General features: G+C 38.5%; 1 protein-coding gene across 11 annotated transcripts in view; it reads left to right on the top strand.

Annotated features, from left to right (window-relative positions):
* Positions 1-23,978, top strand: part of LOC107217046 (CUGBP Elav-like family member 2) — a 373,474-nt gene that overhangs the window by 103,135 nt on the left and 246,361 nt on the right. The window contains exons 1-2 of one of the 11 annotated variants that reach the window (XM_046730078.1): positions 18,265-18,467; positions 19,213-19,398. The exons of the other annotated variants lie outside the window; for them this stretch is intronic. Of the exons in view, the coding sequence (XP_046586034.1) occupies positions 19,301-19,398 (98 nt within the window). The 5' untranslated portion in view covers positions 18,265-18,467; positions 19,213-19,300. Of the gene's footprint in view, positions 1-18,264; positions 18,468-19,212; positions 19,399-23,978 lie in introns of those variants that run through there. 11 annotated transcript variants of the gene reach the window in all.

Raw genomic sequence — 23,978 nt, 5'->3', positions numbered from 1 at the left:
GCCCTTCTTTTCCGGCTTTGGGGAAGGGCAACTCTATCAAGAAGAGATACTCGGTAATAAATTTGTCCCGGGCGTGATAGAGCTCGAGATACGGCTAAGGTAGTGCGCCAGAATTGGCAATACGTGCTCCAGTTGGTGGCAGCGGTGGGACTGGCGGAGGGGCAGCTCAAGGGTCACCGGAGACAGATGGGGTAATTACTACGAGGTGTGCTGATAGCACGGCCTGCTGAGCCTCTGAGCCCGGCGTAGCAGCGTCGGCTATCCTGAAGGAGAGGAGAACCGAGGATCCGAACACCCAGCGCTGCCGGAAGTGGCGAAAGTGATGGCGCCTCGTGAAACTAGTATTAGCTTAAACACGCTCTCCTAATGCTCGGACTTTTGTCTTCTCCGAACTCTGGAATCCCTTGTACTCGAAGATTCGTCATGGTCCATTTCCTCCCGAGTCATCTGAGCTGAAAATTCTGTATCCAGAATCATCTCGCCATCGAATCGTTGTCATTATCCTTGTATCGCTGTTCACAACCTCTCTTGGCGTTACTCACAAGGGGAGTGTCAAACTTGGGAATCACAGATTTCCATCACTTTTATATATATTGTAGGGCAGGGTCCCCTCAATAAATATATAAAGCGGCAAGACGCCATTCGTTTTTATTATTGAGAAATTTCAACTCAAAGTTCTATATGTAACTTAAGTAGAAGGAACCTTTTTACCGGTTGCAGCAATGGTTCCGTGGCGTAGCGGTAACGCTCTTGCTTACTGAGCGACTTTATTTTTGATAATATTGATTACTTTGTTATTATAATTATTACAAATCCTATTTTTATCATTTTTTGTATTTTTTCCTAACTTAAAAATAAAAAAATAATTTATAGAAATATTAATTATTAATTATTTATTTTTGTATTAAATAATTTATAAAAAAAAAAAAAAAGTAACTCTAACGGAACTTGAACAGCCGTTCGGTCCCTCAGTAAGCAAGAGCGTTACCGCTACGCCACGGAACCATTGCTGCAACCGGTAAAAAGGTTCCTTCTACTTAAGTTACATATAGAACTTTGAGTTGAAATTTCTCAATAATAAAAACGAATGGCGTCTTGCCGCTTTATATATTTATTGAGGGGACCCTGCCCTACAATATATATAAAAGTGATGGAAATCTGTGATTCCCAAGTTTGACACTCCCCTTGTCAGATCTTTGTCATCGTTATGTGTCTGACAGTGAGGATGAGTCGAGGTGGAATGATTATTTACGTAAGAGGTACAACAACCACAGTTCAATATTTACCAAAACACTCGACCGCAGCTCAGATGAAGGGTCGTTAAGCATAGGACGTCCACTTTCACGCGTTGCCGTCTGCATACAAATGCGTTATAATTACATTCGCAAGTATGTTTGCGCGTTCGAGTTGACGAGAGAAACGTTTTGGCAACTTGAGGCTTGAGAGAAAGGGAGAAGGGGGAGAAAAACAGGTGCCTCGAATCCCACGGTACACATTAGGTTTGGGGTTAGAGACCTGGCATGTGGTTGGCAGGGGATGGATACTCGGTTTCGCGCGGAACGTAAGAGGTACAGTACAAAGGGTGCGAACAAGGGTTCGAGGGCTCTTGATTACTGCATAAATTAGCCTTTTCCAGTCGCGACCGCATGCGCCGACACCTTCACGACGAATTGGAACCCCGAAAATCACATTATTGGACGATTTTGCAAAGAAGTTCTTGTACGGTTTTGACCTGACCAATCTGTGAACCCACACCAGACTACGAAACCTTTATCATCGTAGACGGAGAGGACCCACAAAACAATAAATTCCCAATAAATTCCATTCCCTTCACCCTGGATCACAATGTCCTCCACGTGACCTCGCGAAGCTCTTGCCAAGTGGTCTGCAGTTCCATGGTTGCATCGCATCATCGCATACATGTAATATAATATGCAGAGGGTTAGTTTGTTCGTGTTCGACGTATAAGTTCACTGGTATCCTGTTCACCATCCCTAGGACAATGCACCTCTGGCAAGCCGCCAGTCATACCAACTAAACTCAACAAATCTATCCCTGCTCCATTGTCTGAACAACCGAGCTCAGCTATCCTCCACCGTTAATGTCGTCGGATTTCCTCTGAGCTTTCGTGAGCCACAGCTCTCAAAGCAGGCACTCTTTTCGTTTATCCAAAACGTGAATATTGACATACCCCAACATTTTTTGAAAAGGATGAATCGGTGACGTTTTTGATCTTCGAATTAGGTTCCTGTTTTGCACGTCTAGAACTGGACCAATGGTATACTGACTGAGCAAACCCCCGAAGCTGTTTCTAATCGACCGATGAAACTCCGCAACTTGAGCATCATATAGCAGGATTACATTCGTCGACTAGCTAGAGGTTGATACGGTCGAAACGAGACACATGCATGGTTGCACCAACATATAATTACTTCCAGAATCAATTTCTGCTGTCTTGAAATGGCCTGTGACTCATTAATTGCACCTGAGATGGTTCTCTTGCGCTGATAAAGACACAAAGCGCCTCTGGCATCCATTACACCCTGGAGAGCAGGCTTCCGATCTCAAAGACCTCCTAGTATACCTAATCAGATGATCGTCGGTGTTATCTCTAACCTCCGCACTGCAACCACGGCGGACTTTCTTGCTCTAATAATGGAAGTCGCGTGAAACCAGCTGCTTCGATTGTGACTGCGTCGAGCGACGGACGTGGATCTTAATTAGTTGATTAATTAATTTTACACACATTCATCTGATAACCTCGGCTCGTCGTGGAACCAACGATATAACTCCACAGCGCGGCCAACACCGGATTATATATTAGTTTAGTTGGGGTCTGACTTGCCCCTCGACACCCTCGGGTACTGAACTTCGGGCATATACACAAACCCCTAAACTATGTACACGATTCATGTTGCACCAGGATTAACCAAGTGAACTTCTCAAGGATTCGCGATATTAAGCGGTCTGCATTTTGTTTACTTGGGTCGAACGCGTTTGTTGGCTGGAAAATTTTCAGTTAAACAGTCACCTCGTTGCCTTGATGTTTCTCTTGTTCTTCACAATTGAGGTGGAAGTTCATTATTTGACTGTCGAGTGACTCTTAATTACAAAGATTAAAATGATTGACAGAAGTTGTCATTGAATTACTTATACGTGTACCAGATTTGCTAAGGATTTTGGGACAGGGCTTGAAATTTCGATTTCCTGCTCGTTCTAAGCCCTGAAGAAAGGTTCTTCAGTAGATACCTTTTGACTAACTTCATGATTTGATGCACTGATGAATTCCTTTTCTTTGTTCCAGGTGAGTACGACGAAATTACTCCCAAGAATAAGCTTCAATATCTCTAGAGTATGAATGATTTACAGGAGTACACTGTAACGGTCGAAGATGCTGGTGAGTAATGCCATAATAGGAAGGAAAATTTATGACCCAACGTGCGACTGATTTTTAATTGCACGGTTTCTTCGGTAACATTTTAAAACGGAAATGGAGTTAAAATAGAACGGTGATAAAATGTTTCGAGGAGTTTCCAAGAACTCTTATACTAACAGGAACTAGTGGACTGTTTGGATTGTCGATTAAAACACGGAACTGAAGCTTTTCAACAAGTTCATTTCGCTTTTTACTTCAAAGAGATTTCCTTCCGAAATTTTTTCCTAAGGTTTATACCCACTCGAGACGATCAGGATTTCGGGGGATGAAAGTTATTGCCCGTGAGTGATTTACGGGGGTGCTGGCGTCACGTGTTGTTCGATAAGAAGAGGAGAACGTGTGGAGAGTGTGGATCATGATCAAAAACGACATGGCAATACGTGAGGGTTGAAGTGTTCATAGATTCGGGATAAATATGGTGGAAAATGATGACACCGTTTGAATGTGCACGCGCATGTAAACCTGTTGCTCTAAATGTTCCTTGAAATTGAAACGATCTGGTCTGGTGCGCCGTTCAGACAAGAGATCCGGATTTCGTCCGCTGCTTCACTTCAATTCCAACTCAATTCTTCCATTGTTTTAGGCTTCGGGCTTTGGGGTACGGGTTATCTGGCTTCCGACTACGCAGTGTCTCCTCTTCTCTCCTCCCCGTTTCTTATTCGATTTCAATGGCTCACATATCGAGCAAATGGAGCGGCGAAATCTTTCGACGTTTGCACGTCTCCGAAACCCTAGCTTCGCGCTGTTCTCAAATCCTATCCATCTTTCCCTTTTGTTCTGAAATCTCTGAAATAGTTCCACCGGCTTCTGAGATCGCCCGTCGACCTCTCAGGAGTCTTAAGTGTCTCTGCAAATAACAACTAAAGTGCCAAACCAATGGTTTCTTGGAATATCAAGCCTTTCGTGATAGGTTATCAGGTGTCATTTATCATGTGACCACCACTCGTTAGTACGATTTCATAAAAAAGAATAGAATTTAGTGGAAATTTGTGTCAGCAAATAATGGTCAACGGTGAATGATGTATAGAATCTCAATCGTGCGAAGCTACAATTTTCAACGTTTCAGTTTTCACACAGAAGGCGAAGATGAAGGATCGATGTGAAGAATATTACTGAAAGGGCAACAGGTAGCGAAAATGCAGACGTTTTTGTACGGAAAAGCGCCAGAAATGAGAGCTCGCTCATCTTTCAAGGTATCAGTTCACGTCACCGTTCCGGATCCGATCGCCAGGCCGAAGCGAAGAACGATGAGTTCCAAACGTGGTTTACAGGAGTGAGGACTATTCAATGGTCTTCAAAATCAGGTTAGGCAATTTACCGGGCTGATGAATAGCTAGAGTCGTGATTTGGTGAGGAATTCGATGAAGAAGGAATTGTTTTCAAAAGAGACGCTATACACTTCACATCTGTCGGTTCCTTTGCCTAAGTTCGTTGAATCTCGGTTAAAGGCAGCAGATTTAGCATCGCGTGGACGAAGGCAATTGCCTGACCGAAATTCTAGGCAGTAATGAATTATTATCTGACATCTTTCGAGGGGCGGGGGAGGGGGTTAATCTCCGGGTGTTCGCTGCTAATCCGTGTAGGACAAAGTGCTTTTAATTCAGCTCCTACTCTGCAAGGCTCATAATTACTCCCTGCAGCTCCATAATTGCATATATAATGCACGCAGCAACGTTCGTCGCGTGGCGGGCAAATATTAATCATAAATATGGTGAGACCCAGTGAAAATCTTTCAATCAGAATGTTTCCTGAAGTTCTTCGAATTATTATGGCATGTCCAACCTCACAGAATTCACAGTTTTCATCACTTTCACTTCGGACTCCTACGTGCCTGCGCTCTGTGACTCAATACAAATTAAATTCCCCCCTCCCTTTGTCTCCAGGACTCAGGGAATCTCTGTATTGCCAGTACCCTAATGGAATTGCACATTTCGTGTCCCAGCTTCAGTTAATTCAATTATACGTCCGCTCTGGAGTTGATTCCAATTGCCAACATCGTAGATACTGATGAATATTTTACAGTGCCATGCACGAGCTACGGAATAGGAAATTTGTTGCTAGTCGACTGCAGCCCCGAATAACGTACATGGTGGACATGGAAACAGAAAATTAAATGAAAGAGAATTGTCTTTGGTCACGTGACAAGTGGGCGAGTTTTGGCTTAGTTAAATGACGCGGTATAACCAATGGCGCTCCAAGTGACATTAAGGTTAATTATTCCATTCATAATAGCGTGGCTTACTCGACGATACGTTTTATACTAAAAATTAAAAACAACAAGCATAGCAAGATATAACTTGATGATTGTTAGTTATGTAGTTATAAAATTCTCTGGAAAGTTAAAGTAATTACCATTTTTCGTGTTTAATTCTCATATACCATAGTTAAACGTGTAGATAGTCACCCATTCCATTGGGCAATGTAAATTATTCCTGAAACAACGAAATGCGTAGCTTTGAGTTTTTAAAACAATACTGATTTGTTTCTCACACTGAGAAAAAGAATGTCGAGGATCTGACTATTTAAATATTGTACTAATTTCATTTGCGAAAACAGTTGACATCACCATTCTTCACAATCAAGTCAAGTCATTTCTATTGCTGAATATCTGTGTTTTGTATTCATACAGGCATTGTTAATACTGACATAGTTGATCCAACTACGTTAAAATGCTGTCGTGAAATCTCACCGAAGTTCAGAGTAATTTTAAAACAAAATATTTCTTTCGCACAGAAGAAAATCTGCTACGTGATTTGGGTGTTAAATAAATCCAACAGGTTGAAATAATAACAGTGATTAGAATAAACAACAGATCACGGTTGGACTCTGCGTACGAATTCATGAAAAATCGTTTACCTCTTGTCGATCGTACATATTATTCAAGGCTTAAATGGGACATAAAAATTCTGTGCCTGCAGTGTTGTTTCAAAGCCGACGCTTTTAAGCGCCTTACACAGAGATTTAACGAGTTCATTCTCGCACGGTCGGCGATTAAACGCGGAATACGCGCGATGATGCGATCAATACTCGATGTATGAACAACTCCGTGAGATCTGCGACGGCCCGTGCGAATAGGTATTCGCACATGATCCGTTTGTCTGTGCATGCGTGCGTTCAGAAGCAGTTTGTAGGCAACAGGTACTTTCCCCTGACTTCAACAACATCACGTGCCGAACGATCGACATGAAGTTCAAAGTTCTTTCTCGAAGATGTGAGGAACTCGTGTTCGAATAACTCCCCCGTTCCCCTTTCTTTGTAGAAAAAATGTCAAGCAGTGCGTTTTTTATGCATTTTCTAATTATGATGACCGTGCCCGAGGTGGTTCAAATCCTTTTAAACGTTCTCGTATGCCAATGATTCATATACCATTCTTGGAGTCACGCTAAGTCTGATCTTGAGCGCTGCACTTATGTTTACTATGGTTTGGGTTACAAGTCCATAAAAATTCTTGTAATATTGATTGTAAACTATCATAGTAGAATAGCATAATCGAAAAAAGACGGTAATAGTACTGGTCAAGCTGAAAACCAATATTGAACATAGTGCAAGGGGCATCTTCATAGACTAGTATTGTGGCCTTGGTGACTTAGATGACGTGCTCTGAAGCAGTCAGTCCGAATCTCTTTTTTCCAAATCCGATATTGCTTCGATTGAATTTCACTAAAGAGTAAATTTACCTTGAAACTAGTATAAACTGATCGAATATGAGGGCAGAATAGTCAACAATTTGTGATCAGCGTTGTTAATTTGATGGGCCTGCAAATTGGCTTGAGGCTCGTTGTTTCGAGTAGAGGAATACCGTGGATGTAAAAGCTCAACGAGTTCAGTGACTCCGAAAAATTGGGTATCGCGAGGCTCGCATGGAGAGGTAGCTGCATGCAGCAGCACTTTAAAAAATCAGCGATGCGAAAAATCGAATTAACCATTGGTGGCACTATCGCGCAGAGCTGTTTTCGAGCATCGCTTGAACCCTGCTTTACAACAGTATCTCGACGATCTGTGCTAAGCGCTTGTAGATGCACTCAAACACGCCGCATAATTTCAACGAGCGAAAACGCCACAGTTTAACTCTTAAACTAACTGTTATCATGCTCAACTACTGACCTCGTTAACCCGTCTAGTCTCAATGATTATTACGGAGCATCGATTATGGTCGCATTGGCGTAGACGCTTAGTGTTCAGAAGCGATTGCTGGAGTTTCTCTCTTTATTAAAGGAATAAACGTTTTGGATTCCTCTGGTCCGAGTCTTGGGAAATTATTATACATTGATCCTACTGTCTCACAGCATGCAATATTGCTGCAACATTGCGACAATATTTCTATGTTGGGACTGAAGCTGCAACGTTATAGGGCTATTATGACATTGTTGCATCCTTACATTTGCTCTTTCAGATCAATCTGGAAACGTTGAAGCAATATTTCTATTCTTGTCTATTTTTCAAATATTTCATCCAATTAATTTGTTGATATTGGAAGTTTATGCACAGGAATGGGTACACTGAAAAATATTTCGTTTGTTACAGTAACTAGAAAAGTTCAGTAAAACAGGTATCGTTAAGAAAACTGTTTGAATATTGTTGGAATTACGAAAAACGAGGTACTCGCAACCAATTTGCGCTATCGTCGATCCTTTTTTGGTAATTGCAACGCAAAATCAGTTTCTTCGGTTTACTTTACTTTTTTAGTTAAATAAGGCTTCAATATCAATTTATTGTTGCACAAGCATTAAATTTTTGCAACGGTTACAAGGAAATATAGTGACAGTGATGATAATGAGAAAGAATAGTAACGGATACTAGACTTTCTAGCAACAGCTACAAAAACTAATTTTCATTTTGTACCTAGAAATATATTTTTCGATTGTGGTAAGAAATGAAAATAGTTAAGGACTGAGCGGTAACCGGAACTAAAAATTTCTCTGAGTGTATCGAAATTTTTCTACATTTTGTTGCAGCATGGGGGAACCATGGTGCGATATAAGTGCGGAAATATCTTTGAAGCGTCGCAAGCTTGCATTGTTTCAATGTTTCGAAAGTATTTCGCGACGTATTCGTTACATTTCGAACGTTTCGAAGCCTCGTTAATGCGGTGCTTCTGCAATATTGTGTAACGTATGTAAAGTACTTTGAATTTTGTAAAGTTGCATCGCCACAATATTTCGGAAATATTTTGCAACATGTTTCGAATGCTTCTGAAACATTTTTGAATTTTTCCGAAGTATGAATTAAGCCCTGTAGAGTGACGCCACTGTAACGTTTCTCCAATATCGCATGCAGAGTGGCTTCTTTTTCCATGATATAACAAGCTCGGATAATTTCATTGCGATGCCGAATCAATAGCGTCGTATTTTTCATAACGTTCTAGCAAAGTTCCACAGACGGAGTAAAAACTGAGACGTTTTACTGCGCGATGAAGTATGGAGGTACTTTTTTAGTCAGATCATATCCAGGGTATTAGGATGCAAGCCAAGTGTGCTTCGTTAGAGTGTGCCGTTGAATTTTCATCCTTGAGAATTACCGTCGATTTCTCAGTGGGAATTGTCCTAGGAATACTAAACCGAATATTCTGGTAATCATGACACCTAAAACGGTTTCTTGGCGAGGGTTGAGAACGAACGAAGGCGCCGGCAGACAGGGAGATAGAATTGTTTTTGTTAATAACCTTGGTCGTCGAGTCCTCAGCGGAACAAGAAGTGTTGAGATAAGCGGGACGTCGTCTCCTACTCCAGAGGTAAAAGGCACTTCGGGAGGTTCAGCCCTGCGCGAAAGAGAAATATTGCCGTTGAAGTGATAACTAAATTCTATATCCGGAGGTTTTGCGATCCACGATAGCGTGTTGACTTCCATTAATTTCCTCGAATGCTGAATACCTCGCTTTTCTAATTCTTTTTGCGTCCGCTGCTTTATATCCCATTTCGCGGCGCCGAGGACTGCGGCACCGAAACCTAACCAAAGGGCGATTGCCCGCCACCCAGAATTAATGAATGAATATTCATGAGAATCGATTTTTTTCAAAAAAGCTTCGGGAGCTGCGGAAAAGCTCTCGTTGCCACACGTGTGAATTTCATCCGTGCGGCCCAATTTTACCCGGGAGCTTAAAAGCCCGCCAACCATTATTCGTCGAAGAAGTACGTTGAGGCAGAGCATACAATAGTGCCAATATTGAAAAGACGAGAATAGGAAAGATGAGAATGGATTAGACTAGATGAAAAATCGTGAAACACGAATACCGTTGGTCTCAAATTTCCAAACGGAAATCGAAACAGCGGACAGAGTGCTTTGGACAGTATTGACAAACCGGTTGTAAATATATGTTGGAAATCTTATTTGTAAGAGTTTATCGAAAAATGAGCTGCGAAAATAAAGTAGAAGAGAAATTTACCTTCAATTCAACAAGCTCAGATGTCTTTTCGCTAAAGAACCATTCGAATAAGAATGCCCGGCCAGACTTACATCGAATACATCCGGCATCTGCATAATTCTGATTTCACCTGCTTCTTTTTCCCCTTTTTCTCCCTCTTTCTCCGCTTTCTCGCAGCTGATAAGATTCAGGCATTTGGAGTCTAGACTACGCAATGTTCTCCTCTCCGTGCTTTCAATTTGAGCTTCAGTTTATTCGCAGGTATACCCTGTCGGTTATTTTATCCAGCCCTCATTTGTACAAGCCACAATTTTCGCGAATTACGCGAGTAGTATTAACACAGTAGGCTATATCTCTCACATATTGCAGCCACGTGACTTTAATTCAAGGCTTGAAATATTTCAGTCACATTGCAGAAGGTTTGTACTTTGATGCACAGTTTCAAGTGTTGAAAAAAAATTCCAGTTGCGTCAATTTAACTCAAGGTTCGACATGTTTCAGGTACGTTGTAGTAATCTTATACTTCGACGTCGGGTTTAAAATGTTGCAAAAATATTGTAGCAATATTACTTTGTAAAATTTCGAAGATTGCAGCAAAGATAGAGTCGAAGGCAATTCAAATATTGCTTCATTTTGGGAATAACTCAGTTGGAAACTTCAGAATATACAATCGCCCGATAATCAACTATAAACGCATTTTTCAGATAACTTATAATAGCCTTTTACGTCGTATTATGAATTTATTGTAGATTGACTTGTCTATTTTAATAATAATCGTTTGATTAAATTTTTTACAAAACTGTTTCAGAATAATTACGTAAATTTATTTTTAGTTGTTGCGGTAGATAGAACCGTTAACCTTCATCCAATCGACGCGGATTTCCCAAACTCAGAACTGATTAGATGTTGACTTTGATCGGTTCGGTATTTTTTTAATTATTTAAATAACGAAATTCCAACAAATTAAATAACAATGATGATATCTTGAGGATGGATGAATGGATTTCAATGAAAATTTGTACCGTGAGGTTTTTTGGGTCGCTAAACACGAAGCTAAGGTCAGATTTGCGTAATTTGAATTTGGCGTATTCAATAAGCTGTTGAAAAAAAAAAAAACTAAAAACATTTGGATTTTGATGAAAATTGTTATTCGTCGGTTTGTTTTGTGGCTCATGTCGAATGTGAAGTCAGACTGCGAGATTCAAAATGGCGACCAAACATTGTGGAAAAAAGTCTAAAAGTATTCCGATTTTGGTTGAAATATGTAGGCGAAGGTTTTGTGGTTCACCGATAACGAATCCAAGGTCAGACTTACAAAATTTGTAATGGCGGATCCATTACAGTGATTCAGAATAAGAAAAAAAAAAAGAAAATCGTCAAAGTTTTCACGTAACATTTGAATCGGATATTAAACTTCATTTTTCTCTATAAAGTTGGAACCAACAATGTAAGAACGGAGAGTTCGAAGGCTGGCTCATGGCCAGTCTAAAGCCGCTTGTTTCAAACGAGATCCGAGAGTGATTCATTATTTTCCTTGGAACAACCGGGAACATAACTACAGTCTTCTAATTATTATCAAAGATCCTATTACCCTGTCAAAGGCCGTCCTCCTCCACGAAGCGCCAAGTGGCTAATAGTAGCTAGGAGGTAATGGCAGGTAATGGTTCGTAATAGAACTTGGTGAGTGCGCGTTGTAAAACTGGCAACTCTGGTAGCGAGTGCCTCTGGTAAAATTCGCTCTAATTGATTTCGTTTGTACCTGTTGCAATTTTTTTTTTTTTTTCTCCATCACTCCACCGACTCGAGCAGCAATTTATCTGATCTTGCACAAGTTTCATGCGCCTTTGTCATTATCATGTCTTGTCTCAACGCGATCAAGATCGAGCCGATTTATCAGGGCTTTGATTTCATCCGATCTGATCCGCTTACGACGAGTTCACAGCGAGGATCAGATTCGGCATTAATAAGGAGCGCATAATTGTTCACACCTCAGTGATAATCTTCAACATCGCGAGCTTTCGGATGCCGCGAGACACGCCGATCGTTTTGGGATTGGGAATTTGAGGCCTGCCTGCTTATCATGCAAAGCGATGTATAGATCCGTGTATAACGATGCTAATACACCTGTAAAACCCCGTGACAATCTAACTGCACCTCGCGAAGCTTCGATTTACGGGTTTCTAGTTATTCTGTGAGTTTTTTTTTTTTAAATGTAAGCCGCAATCGTTGTGAAAATTTTCTCTAAAATCATGGATGGATTTCGAAGAATTTTATCTCAACTCGGAATTCTTAGATACGAAAGAGTCCATTTTTTTGAGGAGTCAGATAACCTCAACATACCGCAGATTAGTTTCAGCAGAACTAAATATTACCAGGAATATACCTTTATAGAAATTGCAAAACGAACATAGAAAATCGCTTTGCAGATTGTATCTAAAGTGTTCAAACTCTGCGCAAAAATATTGTCAACCGTATATGAAGAAAAAAAAATAGAGAAGCAGAATCAAAAGCTAAAATGCAATCTCCGCAAAATCGAATTTCGAATGACTAAAAAATTGAAAATCAAATATGAAAATCAATGTTGTTTTGATATAAAAAAAACTCAAAGTTTTTATTTCAGTCTGGGTTTTGTTACAAAATAAATGTACCGTCTCGGATCAAATTCCGAAAGATTCTCTAAATTTGGAATTTGCTGACCGAGTGCTCGACGAGTGAATTAATTTAATGCCGCGGTAACATTTCACCAGGGTGTGAAAAATGTCGAGAGTATTTCGCAGATAAATTTTTACCATTCACTAGCGTTCCTTTCCGTTCAACGATTGCTGATTCCTCTCCGCTGTTCTGTTATTCATTGTCGTTCCCGATTATTCGGCATTTAATTCGAAACCCGCAGTCTTTTGTCCGTTTCGTTTAATGAGTGGTCGATGAGGCGCGGAAGCTCGTTAAAAACCGAATTTTCACCGGGTTAAACGCAGGAATGGAATATGAAAAGCGATGGAAATTGAGGTGGTAGAATAATGTGAGACGAAGAGGAGAGTCGAGTCGGAAGGCCGGAGCAATCAATGCTCACGGTTGGCGCTAGTGAGGTGGGTGCTTGTGTTTTCCATTAGGAAGGAAAGTTGACGAGCACTCGGCGCGCTTTCATCTCTTTCTTTTTCCCTCTCTCTCTCTCTCTCTCTCTTTCTCTCTTTCACTCTTGAGGAGAGGTCGAATCGCCGGTGAACAGCGAAGGAGGCTCTAATTTATTCATTCGCGAAACGTACCCGCCCGGCTGGGGCGATTGGGAGTGATATAACAAGCGAACAACGAGCATCTTGCATAATTTCGCGATTCAATTATTTAGCTGCACCAGCCTCCGCCTCCGCATCCAGCCTCCGATCCCCCCTCATTTTTCTCAGCCCAATTCCTCACCCTCCTCCTCGCTCCCCCTCCCTCCCTCCCCAATCCCGCCTCTCCTTCCTTCACCTCACTTTTCAACGATTTATTTATCATTTTTACACTCTGCTGCGTAGATAAATTCAACCCCATTCTGTCTGTATGCAGCTTCCGGTTCACATCCGACAATGTATGATCGCTACCTCGCGTTTTTATAACCGTGAACGATCCGATGCTGCCTCAGGGGTGCCCATCAGTCCTTAGGCGAGTGAATCGTTGGAGAGAAATTACGATTCGCTTTCGATCCAGCTCTCTGATATCCCGTACTTTTGAATATAATTTTATTCATTCTCAAAATTCCTAATTCACAGAATTTTGACATACATGTATAAAGTAATCGGAATGAAAAATGTTTAAAAAAAAAAAAAAAAGGATATTTTAATCATTTTGATAAATCATTCAATAACATTATGTAGTTCCCCGTTGTTTTTATTATTTTCTTTTTCTTTTGTTTTTTTTTTTTTTTTCACTGTTCCTGAATTAACTTTTCTTCAGTGCAAAGATATTGATGCAGTTTGGCAGAAAAGTTGGACACGAATAATTTTTCGCACGAAATTTCTTACTACGTGATTAAAAGTGAGTGACACAGTCGATCGGAAAAAAACCGTACAAGCCGTAAGCACTGCGGGCATTTTTTTTTTTTTTGTTTTTTTTTTCTTACTGAATCTGTCAGGACCTTTTTAAATTATTATCCTAGATCCTGCTGGAAAGTTTGCCTAGACGTGAGATTCCAAGCCCGTCTCTTTATAGCGGACACATTACATTTACCCTGTGTAAGATATTTTGGCACGAACCTGCGGAAGCTCATTCCGAAAGCTCGTCCTCTACTCGAAGGACATTTCTATGTGCTTATATTTCCGGATAACGTTCAATCCAAAAGGAATTTCTCTTCACGACTCTGGTATTCAAGTCAAACCTTGGAATTGTTTAAGAAATATGTAAGATGATGACACATCGAAGAATAATACCAAAATATTTTAAACGTAGACAGCTATTTTGTTTACAAGGAATATAAATATCGTTGATTCCAGATTAGACGCTGGTACGTGTCTTTTTTTCTGTGTATGGACTAGTGGAGATTTTTCTAGACATATTTCGAGGAGAAAGAAATTTGTTTTGAGTCAGAAATCAAGGGGCAAGTGACGGCAAATGTTCATTTTACAGTTTGCGAAAGTTTAAACTATTGGCTTTGCAGTTTTCAAGTGCGGAAAGTGAAGGAAAAGTCGGTTTTTACAACGGACCTGCTAGTTCGCGGCTCGAAGCACAAGGTCCTCGAGAAGTTTGGACTTGGGGTGGTTACCTAGTACCTATAGGTTTACTTTCAAAGAAAGTTGAAGTTCTTTCTCCTCGCGTTGTATATATGCGAGGTTATTATATTTACGGAGACGAGAAGTGGTGCTCGAGAAGTATAGGCTAAGATTAAATTGGCCTGGCAAGAAGGAGAAGGAGGCGGTTAAATTGCCCGTGAAAAGCCCGAAAAACTTGATATTTCAACTTCTGTGTAATGAATCTAGCCCTCGTTACATAACCACTCGTCATGAGTGATTTGTAATTTATATTGTTCTAACAGGAGCGAGGAGAGCGTCCCTTTCAGAGATGCTCAAAACAAGAATTAAACAATATTGCGAGAACGTTTTTACCACATTCAAGTATTTATTACCATTTTATTTGAAAGAATATTACAAAACTACGACACAATGTACCTGAACGTTATTTCGAACCTCTCAAAGTTACGTTACGGTAATATTTCTGCAACTTGTGCGACAATATTTTTGTAACCTTGTGAAATTCGCCCGAAACATGCCAAATCTCGAACTGTATCGTTAGTACCAATGTACCTGCAACATTGTACGTTGCATCTTTAAAAGCGATGTAATTTCCGCTGTCGCAATATTTTTCAATATTGTGTAGAGTACCGTATTTTAAATTTATATAACCAGAATAAGTTGCATTGCTGCAATGTGTTTGTAACTTTGTGCAAATCGTTTGAAATATTTTAAACTGTGATAAGTTGCGTTTCCGCAATGTTTCAGCAATATTGTGTACCGGATTTTAAATATTTCACACTTTGTACAGATACGTTACTGCAATGTTTCTGCAACAATGTGGAATATATTTAAAATATCTCGAATCTCGAAAAGTTGCTTTGCTGCAATGTTTTTGAAATGTTGCCGGATGAATACGAAACATTTCACAAATTACGTTGCTGAACTGTTTCTGCAATATCGTGGAATATATTTAAGATATCTCGAACTTTGAAAAGTTGCTTTGCTGCAATGTTTTTGCAATGTTGTCGGATGAATACGAAACATTTCAAAAATTACGTTGCTGCACTGTTTCTGCAATATCGTGGAGCGTATTTCAAATATCTCGAACCTTGAAAAGTTGCTTTGCTGCAATGTTTTTGAAATGTTGTCGGATGAATACGAAACATTTCAAAAATTACGTTACTGCCCTGTTTCTGCAATATCGTGAAATATGTTTCAAATATCCCGAATCTCGAAAAGTTGCTTTGCTGCAATATTTTTGCAATGTTGCCAGATGAATATGAATTATTTCAGAAATTGCAAAGACGCATTGCTACAATGTTTCTGTTGAATATTGCGCGCTTAGTGAGCTTAGGTATAATTTCCTGCAAGGAAAACGCGCTGGCCAAGAATTAATTTAGCAAGAAATACCTGCTGGCTGAGCCGTAATAAGAAAAGGTCTCAAAGAAGGAAACGGTGCACAAGGAAGGATATCCCTGTGAAATAAAAAGTTGGAGAATCCTCTCTCGGTTCTTTTTTCCTGCCTTTACACCTTCAGCTCCTTGTTTTCTTTTCTTCTCTTACCTTGATCCTTTCACCTTAAATAAAATAGTTTCATTCTCTGTAACCTTACAACCACCAGCTTCTTCCTCTTCTTTGGTATAAGATTTCCTAAAGCATATTAAAATGAGAAATTTTTTCACCCCGCCTCGCCTCGGTCCCTCAACACGTTTCACGTATTAATATTTCACCTCCGAGCAAAGGCGTCTGCCTTCTTTACGACCGCCTTTATTCCTTCAGAGTAATTAAAGGACCTGGTCTCCATTTCTTTTATCCCACCTTCACTACTATTAATACAATAGAACCCTGCATTCGTCGACTCATCGTTTGTTCTCCGAGGATACAAGTTCGCCACCCAACGTATCGTGTTACAATGTTGTACGGAATTAGAGTTCAATGTGCAGTTTGTTGCACATCCTCTCTCGACTTCATTGTGATTACTATTCCCTTGATTTCAAATTATCTCTGTGATAAATTAAAAGCAAGAAACATAAATAGGAGTTTGGAACCCATTTTTTGTTCCACTGATTTTTTTTAAATTTATACCCAACGATGTTTTTTCGAGCTCCTTTCATTCGGTGAAACATTTTCTCAATCACACAAAAGTGACGTTAATTTTTTTTTATGTTAGCGTAAGAAAAGTATTTTTGCGCACATTGTAAATCGTTGATTAAAAAATGTGGTGGCAATCATCAAGAGAATATATATTTCAACCATATTAAAATAGAATTATATGAACTTTTAGACATTCAAGACATCGGGACAATTTTAATTGCATTTCGAAAGGATAACTTCATCACGAGAAGGCAACATTTTACATACATTATTGTTTCTTCGTTGGTTGATAATATTGTAAATCATAATGATCGAAGAAAATCGGTCAAATCATTCGCAATTTGTGGATTAATTATTTTTTAGGAATGATTTATCGATGACTCTGTTTTTCTTTCCGTTGGTATGCCGATTTTTGAATGTTTTAATAACTTGACAATTCTGAAATTGGGGAAAGCCAAGAATCCCATTTTTACAATGAAAGTTTTTCCGATTCAATTACATGAAAGTGAAATTTATTTGAGACGTTTTTTTTAAGTTCACGAATTTAGGTGGAAGGTTGCTGAGTTGAAAATCAATACAATCGGTATCAATTTAACTATGATATAATCACATAATAAGCATTTCTTAAATTTAGAAAAAATTAAATCGTAACCTTAAGCGATTTTCCAGAAATCGCAAGAAAAAGAATAATGAACTTATAAGCAACAGCTAAGATATCAATTTATCGTTCCGAATTTCTTTAAAATAGTTAAAAATCTATACATTTATTTCGTTTTACTTGACGGTGGCTTATTTAGCGTTTCGGAAACTTTTTATAAATTATCAGAAACAGATTTTTTCTTTTCAATAGCCAATCCAGTATTACTATTCGTCGATCAATATTAATATAAGTCAAATCCTGAAGAATCGAATATTCAACAATACCAATATATGATTTTTAAAAAAGTGTCTAAATTATAAAATTGTAGAAAATTGTCTTCTGAAAAAAATCAGCCAGACCAAAGTAGAATCGAATGAATTTGCGAGATTTTTTACAACATGAAGTTATTTGAAATAAAAAACTGATATCCAAGGCTGGATTTATAAAAAAAAATAAATAAAAAAATTGTTCAAAAAGTATTTCTTTACTAAAATACAGGTATTTTGACTCGATCTTTTGATTTTAAGGTGTACGAGTTGACATAAAAAAAAAAAAATTTTCCAAATAAAAGTCAATTCTATAACTCGCAGTGAGTATCTAATCTTTCTATTAAAGTCTGATTGTTAGAATCCAAAATCAATGCCATCGTATTATTCTTCATCCGCGATCTTTTCGTCAAAATTTCCTACACACGTTTCAAAATATTTGGCAAAATTTCTACGCGGACAGCGGAAGAATTCCTGGTTATTCTACCCCGCAGTAAATCAACAAAGCTGCGGCTGTGTTCTGTGGACAAGTTGAGTGTTTACCTCACACAGGTTCGATGCAGGCAGCCGGCTTAGTAAAATTCGAGCACTAGAGCATGAATAATGTGGGATGAGCGCTTCGTCGGCAAAGTGTAAACCAGAGGGAAAGAAAGAGAGAGAGAGAGAGAGAGAGAAAGAAACAGTGAGAGAGATAGAAGGCGACTTCTTATCAGCCAATAACACGACGGTTTGCGTCTTCGCAGATTTCGTCCGCTCCTCAGTTCTCGGTCACGCGTCGCGACGCTACGCTGCTCAGTGCCGGTCAAATTTCGAGTTTTCGAGTAATTTTTCAAGCCTAGGTATCTCCTCAGCATCTTGTTTTTTTTTTTCCTTTCTTCTATAATCCTTCATCGCGAATCTAGTGCGCAGTGAAAAAGGTGCTCGTGCAGTTTACAGTTGAAGTTTTTTTCAGAGAGATTCTAACACGGTGAGTAAATCTAAGCTTTATTTCTCAAGTAATTATGATTACTAGCTCTGCTAGCTTTTTACGCCCTTTTTTTTTTTTTTTTCTTTAATTGATTATCGCGTTTCTTCAAAATCGAAATTTTCACAAGATTGAAGTTGGTAACGTTAGCGTAACAAAAGCAGATGGAAAAATATTGCTGTCGTACAATTTTAAAACGACTTTCAAGGAGTTGGCTTTTCGAAATTTGAACATTTTTTCTTTGTTACAATTTACTAGTTGAATTTCAGACAATGTTAAGGATCGAAGTTACGTTTTTTTCCTAAACGTGAATCGTTGAAGTAACGTTACTAACTTCAACCTCGTAAATGTTCGTACAGTGTAAAACGAATCTCGTTAAATTCAATTTCATCGGATCGAAATTTCATCCGGTATTCAATTTGATTAAAATGATCGTTTGCTTTTCTTTATTAGCAATTTTTCGAAAGCCGGTATTTGCGTTTCAATACTCATATTGATACGAAGTCGCTGCAAGCTGTAATGTTAAATTTGTCGATGGAAGCTTTGAACGGGTGAAAGAAAAATATCGCCAAAAGCTCACAAAGGGAAATGAAAAACAAATTTCCGTTGGTTCCGTTCTATGCACGTGAATTTCGCTGAGTTTGTAGAATACGAGGATATAACGGGGATGGGGATATACACGGATAAATGTGAAATACTTCGGTATGAACAATTTTTTAGCTACATATATGTTCTTTACTGTTCACAGAGTTCGAATCACTCGATAAAAGTGTAAAATACTGCGACGAATAATACGAAGCCTGGCCATCTTCGTCGATAAGTTTTGCCGTATAAAAATGAGGTATTCGCTCTTTCTCGAAAGTTTCAAAAGCAGGAACATGACGCCTGCGCGATCTCTTGATCTCAACAACAACAACATGCAGCACATGGAATGGTAAGAAGGCTTCTTTCGATATTCAAAACTACTCGCACGTGAGTTTTGAATTGTTGGGAGAAAAAAAAAAACCTAAAGGAATCTAAACAAATTTGAATGAATGAAGCGGGGATACCAACAAAATGAGGAAAATTTTTATAATTGTATCGTTCATAATGAAAAATTCATTTTGTTCGCTGATGAAATTCCCAAAAATTTTCCGACAAAAATTGGACAAATTTTATTTTATAATGTAGTTGTAACTCGCAAATTCAATTGCAGACTTCCTCGACCAATCGACTCTTATCGATCCTGTGAAGACTGTTCGTGAAACTTTTTCCAAATTACTATTGGAATTATCTGTGACGAACAAAATATGCCCTCAAATATTAGAATCAGATACAAAAAAAAAAAAACACGATTTGTTTAATCATTTTCAATGCTAGTATTTAAATAATCTCTCACACGGTACAAACGTTGTTGGATTTGTGTTCACCATTGTTAGCGCTAAGAAAATTGCCGGAGATTTTTTCAACCGTTTCTTATGTTTTAATTGCTGCTATTTTTTGTCAACTTCGTTTCTATAACCTTAGAGACCATCAGCTGAAATCCTCCATATATTATATTATATCTATTTCTGTATTGTTATTTACATTTGTAAGACTTATTGATATAATCGCCTGACTCTGGCGAAAGTATTCTTGTTTCGTATCGTTGGCACTTAGCGGTCACGTATTATTGTCGCTGTGTGTTATGTTTATTTGTATTCAGATTATAACCGTCTCAACTGATGAAGAACTTCTCGAAACGATGCTCAAATGTATATATTAAGAGAATGCTATGGGCAGTCGTTACCGACCGAGTGAAATATCACTTATGTAGATCATTACCTACGCGTACGTATCACCAACGCAAAAAATCTACCGATGGCGCCATTCTACATGCGATGTCGAACAGAAACAGCCAACATTTTTTTTTTTATTCCAGCGAAAATAATGCCAGAAATGTATACCTGCAATAAATGGTGGCGGAATTACAGAAACTCATATCATGTCATTATTGTTGGGTAAAATACAACTTTTTTCACATAATCGTAGTCGGTATTGTATGTAGAACGGTGCTATCAGTAACGTTTTTTGTTAGTGAAGCGTAAGTCTACGCAACACTTGGTCCGTCGGTAAAGAATCCTTACCGACCGAGATCAATATGAGTTACTTGGACTGTGAGAAAGATTGACTATAACATCCGGTTAATACGAAGGTATGTGCACTTGGGAACAATGAATCTGAGACGGCTCATTTTTTAAACTAGACAGTCATGTTGGCAACACAGAGAAATCTACAGCGCCATAGTCGGGCGAGCGCGAAACAAACTCAATCTCAATAAACATAACATAACCCATGACCGTCGAATCTAACCTTAGAATACGTGTCAATCTAACAAGTCATCATCCCCGCGGTATTCTAAGGTTAGATTCGACCACGGTCTTTACTTACAGCTCTTGAAACTCATCGAAATTTGCGTGGTTGGGGAAATACGCTTACGGTGCATTTTTCGTTTTTTGACGCTGCCGCAAGTTCGCACTGAATTCCCAAATTTTCCAAATGTACGTAAAAATTGTGAAAATCGCATAAGTAGTAATAAGACAATAAGTGGTGTGCGACGATGAACTATGCCGAAGCCATGTGTTGTCCCGAAATGTAGAACCGGCTACGAAAGCGAAAAAACCAAACGCTCAGTTTTCTGGGTTGTTTCATCAAAATCTTATTCAAACTCGTTTGAACCGATAATAAGGTTAGACAGAAATGACAGACCTGTTTCTATCTCTTTCCCAAACAACCTTACTCTACCGCCCCGCCTCTAGCGGACCCAACGGGAATCAAATGCTATTTCTCACGCGTTCAGCCCCCACCACTAGAGTTTCCAGACCTGTATGTAAGACTGTGGATTCGACAGTCGTGGGTTATGTTATGTTTGTTGAGATTGAGTTTGTTTCGCACTTGGCCGACTGTGGCGCTGTAGATTTCTCTGCGTTGCCAACATAACTGTCTAGTGTAAAAAATGAGCCGTTTCAGGTTTATTAAGTGTACATTGGGCTAAGGTTAGAAACTAGTGAGTCAATTATCGTGATACATATTATTCCTTTCTGAGAAATTAGTTATTGATCATTGGGATCGATAATTGAAAAGAATTTCAAGTTTAAGCGAGAATTCGCAAATGTATTTTATGCTTCTTTCAAAGGAAATTTAAAAAAAAATTCTCACCAAAAACTTGGCGGTCATTTGCAAGCAAAAATTACAGTTCAATTCAGCTTATTATTTCGTACAATTTTGTAAATTATGTATCTGCAATTCAATTATTAACGGTGTTGATACGATGTATTCGGTCAGCTTGATTCAAAAAAGATTTTTTTTTTTTTTTTTTTCATAGAATATCGGTTGTTAAATTTACACCAAGTCTGATTATCGTTATTCCGGAGTAAAAATTTTACTCTACGAATTTAAAAGTTGATACAAACAGATATTTTTATGTAACTCAAAATTTGCAAATGAAACCTGCACCGCGTGAGAAACAATTTCGCAGAAAAATTCTTCTTCGAAAAATGTTTTCTGTCCCGGAAGAAATTTGCAAATAAGAAGGTTTTCATTCATTACGAGGTATGCAAAAGCACTGACTGAGTCACGCGTCCTAAAGTAACGCCTCAAGTTGAAACTGTATTATACTTGACGGCAAAAGTATATCTGTATTTGTGTATTTATATAAAATGGATGTTACGTGTATACGTTATATACCTACCTGCTTTCGGTTTTATGTCCCTGAGAGTCTCTTATATATTTGTACATATATACAACGTCGAAAGTCGTTCTGAAAACTTTTAACTTTGCCAGGCAGATTACAAAATTTTTTAAAGCCCTGAAGAAACTCTTGACTCTTCTCGTGTTGTCATGTCATTGTGATGATGATGATAATAATAATGATAATAATAATAACAATAATAATAATGAAGGTAATGATTGTCAGTTTTTATCTTTCCAGTCGCAGATGTGATTTTAGTAATTCCATTTCTTCATATCTTCAGGCAACGCGGAATATATTTTTTTCCTTACACTTAATTTGATTGTTGATCATAAATACGTGATGAAATATTCACATTTCAAATTTTTAATTCAACAGTAAAACAGTGAAAGTTCGAATAAAGTTGATTCGACTTTACTTGATTTAAATAATTTCTCAACATCACTAAACAACTCTGAAAATCATTCATTTGAATGGATAATATCACGTTCAGTTCGTAGTAATTAATATTATTGCATTATTTTTAACACCAGTCCAAATGACTAGTCTTCAAAAATATGTAACAGTAAAATATATTTCTATCAATATGATGTGAAAATTTTTTATTATTACGTATTTTTTGAAGACCATCTTGGTAGAAATAGCTTCGTTTTAATTTCGGTAGTTCTAGCGAAGTTCTCCTGCTGTTTTTTGGCTGATTTTAATGATTCATTCAATACATTTGTAAATTTGTATGATAGACGAACGTTGAGCTTTTCAATATCACGATTGTAATCTATCATATTTCAGATTTCGAATCTATTTTCTTTTCGGGTCATGTCACAGAAAAGGAAAAAAAAAAAAAACAAAAATCGAGAAAAAGACGTAAAATTTTTCTTCGGCTATAACTCAACAGTGTAGAAAAAATATATTTCTAACAGTGCGACTTTTGCAGGGTTTGAAATATTGTGGAAGTATCGCAGCAATTGTTACTTTGCATATCATATATCATATTTCTTATAGACTGCAGCAATGTTTTTACCGTGTTATATGCAACGTGAATAATTTTATATGTGATATGCATTTTGCAATAACCCTACCGTAACCCCGAGGCACAGATAAAGCACTTTCCTACGTACCTGGTGTTTGAAATTACGGTTTACGTTATCACGGCTTGTTGGCGAGCCTGACAAAAAGCGAATTTGCTCGGCACCTGCAGGAACCGGTGCTCATCGACTGGAATGCAGATAGCGTTGCTAAACCGGTGCCTCAAAACTTGCCCCCCTCAACTCCTGCCACATGTTCCCTCTCCACGTTGCCGGAAACCTTATAGTCCAGTCAAAATAGATCTCAGTTTAAAACATTCGGAATATGGCTGCATTTTTGTGCACAGGGGGTTTCGACCCTAAGAAACTCAAGTCTGAAGTCGTTTTTGAAGTGCATTGCTGACGTAGAACCCAGCAATATTTGACGTTTTTCGCCGTTTTCCTCAAAAACTGCTATCGATAGATGAAAAATGACTCGACCATCGTGTTGAGCGGAAAATTCTACACCGAATTATGTCCTCATGTGTCGAAAACTGAGTCAGATTAACGAATTAATAAAAAAGAAATTATTTCAAAAAAATTTCTCATACGCCGTCGATAAGTAGGATTTCTTTTTTATTGATAGGTTAATCGACTTCGTTTCTGACATATGAGGACATAATTCGATGCAGAATTTTTTGGCTTATACGATGGTCAAATCATTTTTCATTTATAGATAGCAGTTTTTGAGATAAACGTAAAAAATGTCGAATTTTGCCGTTTTCACTAAACGCCGGCTAT

Source organism: Neodiprion lecontei, chromosome 2, assembly GCF_021901455.1.
Source record: "Neodiprion lecontei isolate iyNeoLeco1 chromosome 2, iyNeoLeco1.1, whole genome shotgun sequence".
Classification (NCBI taxonomy): Eukaryota; Metazoa; Arthropoda; class Insecta; order Hymenoptera; family Diprionidae; genus Neodiprion; species Neodiprion lecontei.
Note: the sequence above shows the minus strand (reverse complement) of the source record. Positions and strands in the feature narration are given on the sequence as shown.